We start from the raw sequence: 7,953 nt of genomic DNA, 5'->3' as shown, positions 1-7,953 counted from the left end.
TTGAGTTATGGAGCGCTGGAAGAAGTACAGCTATCGGGATTTGATTTACACGCCGATGTAGCGAGTGTAGAGATTTGTATTGTATTATTCATTAAATCATCACTTGGATAGTGAGGTTTCATGAACGTTCTGTTAAAGGGGATCAGTTCTCTATGTTGGAAGGTATAGCGTAGTGGTTCTCACAGTGCGGTCCAGCGACCCCCCCCCCCCCCCCCCCCCAGGGGTCCTTGAGAGGGTTCCAGGGTGCTTCTCTGCATAATGGGGAATAGTTTAATTTCACTAATATTTTATTCAGTAGAAGTTAGCACAATGAGAGAACGTATAAGAAGGAACATTTTAATGATATCTCTAACAAAAGACTAATCACTCTCTCTCCCTTATACTGTCTACAGTACAGACAGTTGTGGAATTCTGCATTAAATCATATCCAACAATAAATGTCTTCTCAGATGGGGGGCCACTGAGACAAGATCTTATGAAATGGTCACATATCTATTTGGGGTCCTTGACGTGAAAAAGTGGTGGTAGATCAATGTGCTTGTTTCACAATGTGCTCAGACACTCAGTGTGCAAGCGGGTGCAGTGGAGGCTGTTGAAAATCACTTTCACAATGGCAGGATATCCCGTAGGTCACCAAGCCGCGCTGACCTGTACAGGAAGTTGTCACTTGGAGGGAGGAGGAGAGGAGTGGCTTTGACTAGGTATGTTGACCTATTTCAAGCCCCGCCCTCTTTTCTTGATCCTCCCATCACAACTGTTGCTTCCCTCGGACAAACGAAGCAACAGTTGTGATTGGAGGATCGAGAAAAGAGGGCAGGGTTTGAGATAGGCCCATTGTGTGCACGCAGAGAGGGGGCTGATCAGTCGCATGGCAGCCATTGAGTGGAGAGAGACTTGTCTGTTGTGTGCTTCTAGATGTTAGTTCAGTAGTTGAGATTATGCAATAATGAAAGATAAAATGTTAAATCAAATAGATAGGCTAGTATGTTATATAAAACACCTGTACACCTAAATAAAGATCCAGAACATGCTTGATTCATATGGAAATACAATATTTGTGTGCTTTTCCTCCGTGTGTTTTATTCAGGAGTTATGTATCAAATTCATCGACTTAACATTGGATATATTTATAGATACATCTATCATACAACAAACATGTCATTACCAAACATACAATGTCCCTTTACTGTACTGCAATTCATAAAATACCATAGTGACCAAAGGTACCAAGATAGGCTACTAAGTCCTGCTGAAAAGCAGAATAACCAACAACAGTGAGCAATAATTAACGGGCTCTGTCCAAAAACTGCTGGTGTTATAATATCAACAAGGTGTGTGTGTGTGTGTGTGTGTGTGTGTGTGTGTGTGTGTGTGTGTGTGTGTGTGTGTGTGTGTGTGTGTGTGTGTGTGTGTGTGTGTGTGTGTGTGTGTGTGTGTGTGTGTGTGTGTGTGTGTGTGTGTGTGTGTGTGTGTAAGTGTGTGTGTGTGTGTGTGTGTGCGTGCGTGTGTGTGTGTGTGTGTGTGTGTGTGTGTGCGTGCGTGCGTGCATGTGCGTGTGTGTGTGTGCGTGCGTGCATGCATGTGTTTGTGTGTGCGCGCAGGCGTACGTGAGTGTGTGTGCATACACGTGTGTGTCGAATGGGATTTATTTTGTGTACCATACTAAACTACAACCGCATTACAGTGGGAAAATATACACACTGAAACATTGACATTCATACATAAAAAAAGGACTGCATGAGTCATCGTATGTTTTCACGTGACCCCCGTATTGTACACTTAGAAACACACTGCATGTCTTGTACCTCTACAGCTGATTTCACTTCATCGTCAGGCTGCGTAAATCTTATTTTCAACTGTCTGCCGTCCTGTTAATTGGTGTGATCTTGTCTATCACCGAAGCCATAACAGAATATATAACAATGGTACCACATTTGATGTCATTATTTTTTTGATTGCCTGGTTGAAATTTTAAGTTCTCATCTTCTCTCCCCTTTTAAAAAAAGATCATTTTCAAATAAAATCCTTTTCACAAACACAATATACATCCAAACCATGTTAATTGAACTTGAGCCAATGCCATAATAGTGTATAGTGGGAACACAATGCTATATAGGCCTACTGTACAAAACTAAATGTTTATAATTAGTAGGAGTCTGGTTTCATCTGCCAATAGCCACCCAGCTGTCTTTGTTATTGTTCTGAACTTGACTTCTGGTTGCCGGTAAACCTTTCAATTAGTGATTGGTGGTTAGTGATTTAGAACCATAGAGTGACCTCACAGCCTTCACAGGACAGGCTGGCACGCAAGAAGTGACCTTGTGGTAACCTATACTAACCACGCCAGTGATTCACAAGGTTTCAACAACATTTGGTAGGTGTTTTGTTTGTTTTGCTTTGTTTGATTTTGTTGGGAAAATTGGGAACCCCAATTATTTGGGAACTTCATAATGCAGGGAATATCATTGGGAATTCTAATCCGCAGGTCAGTCAGAAACATGGGACATGCAGAATGTACAAGTCTTTTGTCAGATCAAATTCAAAATCCCACCAGGTTATGGACCAATACCACCTCAGATCTAGTGGAGGCTTCATGAGCAGCACACTGCACTGCAGATCCTCTTCTGACATTATCTCACTCCTGCACAACCTGAACATCCATTCTATACTGCAGATTCTAACGGTTCCTGATCCGTCTCTCTCTGTTCCAGTCCCGCTGCTCTCTTGTATCCTCAATGTTTTTATGTTGTTCTTTTCCCTCGTATCGTCCACCATCTCCATAGCCATGCGTTGGCATCATCGGCGGCTGGAGCCGTCTAAAGGACGTCCGTTGCGCCTCAGATCTCTCGTGGCCAGATGTAGCGTGGCCCCGCGTGGACCTGGCAAAGGCCTGGGACCTGGTGGAGAGTCCTGGTCCTCTGTAAAGCTCTCTGGACTTCCCTCCCCGTCTCCATCGGGCAGACTGCCACAGCTGGACCCCGGGGACATGGTCTCCAGAAGGTCGTCCCTGGCCAAACCCACCACTGTGTCCTGATGCTGCCCGCCCTGGGGGCCTCCCTCGCGGGCTCCGACCAGAAGAAGCCCTGTCTCCCCGTCGGTCGTGCTGCCCACGGTCCTCCCTCCGTCCTGGTCCTCCAGGAGGTTGGAGAGGAAGCTGATGTACTTCATGGCCAGCCGCAGGATCTCGTTCTTGCTCAGTTTCTTGTCCGGAGGGTGGGTGGGGATGAGCTTGCGGAGATCAGCGAACGCGCCGTTGACATTCTGCTGCCGCCAGCGCTCGCGGCTGTTAGTGAAGATTCGACGAACAATCTTGGGCTGGCCGGCTATAGGAGAGAGGATGGACAGAGGAAGGGAAGGAGGGAGCGAGGGGGTAGAGGAGGAGGTGTAGGGAGGAGGTGGGGATAGGAAAGGAGAATGAAGAGAGGAGAAGAGAGGGAGTGGAGAGAAGAAATTACATATTAAATATTACAGGGAATGAGGAAATGGAGGAAGTAGTTAAGAGGTAATTTATAAGGTAATAGAGGTAGAGAGGTAAGAGGACAGGACATGATTAGAATTATTTGTCATTGATTGAAGTATACCTCTACTATCTTCATAACCAAGTCGAATCAGATTGGTCACATGAGGTCACTTAATCACCTATTGCGAGATTTCTTTTGTTAACTTAAACCAGGGAGAAATGGACAATGAAATGCAGAACAGAGGCTATGGAGGCTATAAGATGCAAAAACAACAGCTGTAGGGTCCGACACACACAGCATTGTCCATATTTGATTTTCTTCTTCATTCCACTCATTAGGTGTGACAAATGCCTACATGCAGGTAGTGAGAATACACCCTCACTCCCACCCCCCCCGCCCCATAACACACTGCTGTATTCCAGGCTATATCTTTCCCCCTTGGAACGCACCCAGTCAATCTTAATCCTTCAGCCCACTCTGCAGTAAAACCTTGGCATGGAGGCACCCCCCCCCCCATCCCGTCTATGCCAGTGAGTGGGCAGTTGTGGAAGGGATGTGTTTAAATGCATTAAACCCCCGAAATATCCTTGAAATTCGTTAGATTTTAATGGTGCACACAGGTACTGGCACCCAAGTAACGTTATCTATTCAGATTAGTACACGTTCTTTCTCAAGACAGCGCTAATTCATGTCATGAAATGTGATGTGGGCCTCTTTATTCCAACAGGGGTTTCAACTGTTATAGCCCTGACATTATCTTCATCGCATGGGGATCTTCTTCTACATTAGGCACAGCATTGATTCATGTCAGTGGATGATTTGCCATGGGATGACAATGAGAGATGGAGATGAGAGGTATGTGTGGTGTGGGGTGTTGGTGGTGGTGGTGGTGGGGGTGCTAGATTTAAAGGACACAGCAAAGGTGCGTCTTACCAAACATATAAAGATCTAAAATTGCGCCTACCCTCGTCGAGTTCAACCTCATAAGGCGCCGGTCGGCGCTTTACCCTGTTGCTGGGGTACATGCCGTACTGCTCCGTATCCCCTCCGAGACTGAAGACACACAGAGCAGACAGGAGGCACACAGGTAAATAGCTGGGTGAGAATTACACAGGTTTTCTCTCTCTTTCACTGTACTATAATCCCCACATGTACACACACACACACACACACACGCACGCACACACACACACACACACACACACACAAACACACACACAATCTCTCTCTCTCTCACTCACTCACTCATCATGTTGTGTACACATATGCTACTCTCTCTCTCTCTCTCATACACACACACACACACACACACGCACACACACACACACACACACACACACACACACACACACACACACACACACACACACACACACACACACACACACACACACACGCACGCACACACACGCATGGCAGGCAGGTTGAAATAAACTATAGGCTCAATATGATGTAATGGATGATCATTTCAGAATCAAACAAGCACTTTGAACACCTTAAAATGGTTACTTCCTCCTTGAGAACAGAATTGATTTCTTAAAAAAAAATTGGTTCGAATTCATAAATTCACCCTAGAAGGGCCAAATAAAATGATAGACAGATAGATAATCAAATGCATTATATTAACTTCAGAGAGATTGGGCTATACTTGTTATAGGCTATCATTTCATAAAATGATTTTTCCACCTTTACCTGTTGATGGCGGCGAGAGGTTGAGCCAAGTTGTAGAGCATCGCTCGTGCCGGGAGAGGGAACGCGTTTGGGCTCAGCTGGACCATTCGAGCGTCGTTTTGCGCGTCTCGGTGCGGCAACGGCACGGGTGGTCGGCGAAGTTCCGTGATCGGCACCAAATGGCTTTCAGTTCTCAGCTCTCCCGCTTTTATAGCCTCTCTCCTCGAGAGCTCGATCACTGGCACTTCCCTTTTCAGGTCAAGGGCGTCGCGAGAGGCAGTTTCCTTGGCAACGCCGTTAATGGTGATGGTCCCTTTGCTCGAGTTCTGCAGAGGAACGTCATCTGTCTTCCTAACCCCCTCCCCGGTGAAGTTCCCCGCCTCCCTCGAGTCCTCATCATCTTTGCATCCATTCAGTCTGGAGACAGTGTCCTCCTGCTTTTTAGGACCGGAATCAGCATCGGGATCTGGACTTCCAGGACAAAGCTCCGGCTTCCGTTTTTCCATCATCTTCTTCACGACACACTCAGGTTCACTGTACAAGGTTTTGCCTCAATTAAAAAGAATTATAGTCTAGACTCTAGCATTTAAACACACAGTGTGAGCATACAGCTAAAACTGAGGAATATGAGCCTAATGTGTACTATAGGTTATATATAGGCCCACAGGTTGTAGACTCAAATGGAAATTAAAGATATGTTAAAAGGTATGGTTATAAATTGCGGATAATGTATTGGCTCATGGATAGAGAAGCCTATATCCTATAGGGGTTTGGCATAGGCTATTCCCGCGATATTTCATAACAACAATTGACCCAACTGCATGGATTATTTCACAAGGAAAAATTACACAAAAATAATACGTTATTTGGTTGTTTAAATACAATACTGACCATTTTGGCCTTGAGAACTAATTTCTTGCAAGGCGTTGTGAGAAAGATAAACCGTCAAGGCACCATGTCCTTGGACTGATAGCACATAGATCTGACTATGTGCATGATAATATTACACGTGGCTTATATTCATATTCAACTCAATTTAACATTTTGAAAATGTTAACAGTTTAAAGACTGATATTATCTTAGTATTGAATATACAGTGAATATGCTTTTAGGTTAGCATGGCCTATCGGTTATTTTTTTTGCATTTGGTTTACTATCCCCACAATTAAACGAAATGAGATCGTGTGAATACAATCTGTGTGACTTTTTTGGCTTTTAGAGGCTACATTTAGCCTATTGCAGACATGTTATGGTAACAATGCGATGCCAGAGTTGTGCGTAAATGTTAAACTATTTCTCATTATTTATTTTGAGGGGAATATAGGCAATTCGTCAAATTAGAGATAATATTGTTTGTGGAAAAGCCTAATTAGGATGCTTCGTTATTGTATACAGCTACCTATAATCCCTTTTTTTTTTATAAGAAAAGCCGTACTTAATTATTGAAATAAGATAGGGCCTTTCTGGCCAAACAAATAACTGTTAGATATTTCAGGAGAGTAACTTGTGTAAAAATAACAACAACAAATAAAATGTGTATGTTATTTTATTGGGCCTAATATGCCATGGGCTATAATGGCTACAGCCTAACATCAAAGGGCAATCGAATCTCATTCTATCACATAATATAGATCCAAATTTGCACATATAGCTGACGACTAATTCAATAACTGCCCGCGCAATATCCTTACAAATACGCAAACATAATTAGTCTAATAAACCACACTCTCAATTCTGGGAATTCTCCAATAGGCCTTGCATCCGTTATGCATTCCATACTCTATCCATCGGATCGAACAATAACGAAAAAGAAAAATGTTCCGCACTAAACCCTAATGAAAATCCGAAACAAATAACCCAAAAGCCGAGTAGCAAAGAGGGGGGGAGACAATGTGTTTTGCACTTACCGTTCTCGCCGTGTTGTTGATGTTACTGTGTAAGTGGAGCCATTTTGTGAGTGGGTCATCCATGTCTGAGTTTTTCCCCCCTCAGTGCCAGTTGTGGAGCAGTGTGTGTGGAACTGGAAGTGAGGTTTGAGTTATTCCTCGCTGCATCCAGCGCGCTCACTCAGTATGGGGAGCGGAACACAGGCCGCAATGTGGCCAGGCGAGATAAGCGCGCGGCAGCGGCCTCTTCATTCCCGATAAGCCCCTAAACCCATTATTTATGAAATGATTCATTATTATTTGGCTGTCGTGGGCTATATAGGCTCGTGGAGGGCAAAGCATAAAACGATAGGGAAGCAAGCAGCATGGTGCATCGGCCGATGTGAGGTAGCTTGAGCTGTATAGCCGATGTGTTTAAAAAAAAAAAAAAAAAATGTTGATGGAAGAAACAATAGCTCGGGTTAAGCTTTCGGCCGAGGCTATATTTATATTTTGAACAAGGTGCTCTCAGAACGCCTTATCGTGAAATGAGCCAACTGATATAAGGGTATTTTAGGTTATGACTGCCTATTTTGCCTACATCATCGATAAAACATAATAATAATACCAATACCAATAATAATAATAATAATAATAATAATAATAATAATAATAATAATAATAATAATAATAATAATAATAATAATAATAATAATAATAATAATAATAATAATGATAATGTCAACTATTTGGTAGTCTTTAAAATACTATCTATCAATAAGGTCCTATCATAATGCTAATTAAAGCATATTCATTCAGCATAATCTGCCAATAGCACTATATGATTTTGAAATGGGTTGTAAAAATCTATTGGAGAAAAAATTGATATTCCCTGTCATTGTTTGCATTGGTGGGGGGCATGGGCTGGCAGTCCCGGGAAATCCAGCGTGGGTCCC

The 7,953-nt window shown here is 43.4% G+C and overlaps 1 protein-coding gene across 1 annotated transcript; it reads right to left on the bottom strand.

The window, feature by feature from the left end:
* Positions 1 to 1,068: 1,068 nt before the first annotated feature.
* LOC311239630 (T-cell acute lymphocytic leukemia protein 1-like) lies at positions 1,069 to 7,142 on the bottom strand. Its single transcript, XM_084328008.1, has 4 exons — positions 7,040 to 7,142; positions 5,154 to 5,666; positions 4,426 to 4,514; positions 1,069 to 3,323 (listed from the first exon to the last, which is right to left on the bottom strand). The coding sequence occupies exons 1-4, from the start codon at positions 7,096 to 7,098 to the stop codon at positions 2,797 to 2,799; spliced, it is 1,188 nt and encodes a 395-aa protein (XP_084184134.1). The 5' UTR covers positions 7,099 to 7,142; the 3' UTR covers positions 1,069 to 2,796.
* Positions 7,143 to 7,953: the final 811 nt, after the last annotated feature.

The sequence above is a fragment of the Notolepis coatsorum genome (genome assembly GCF_963971535.1).
Source record: "Notolepis coatsorum genome assembly, chromosome: 13".
Classification (NCBI taxonomy): domain Eukaryota; kingdom Metazoa; phylum Chordata; class Actinopteri; order Aulopiformes; family Paralepididae; genus Notolepis; species Notolepis coatsorum.
Note: the sequence above shows the minus strand (reverse complement) of the source record. Positions and strands in the feature narration are given on the sequence as shown.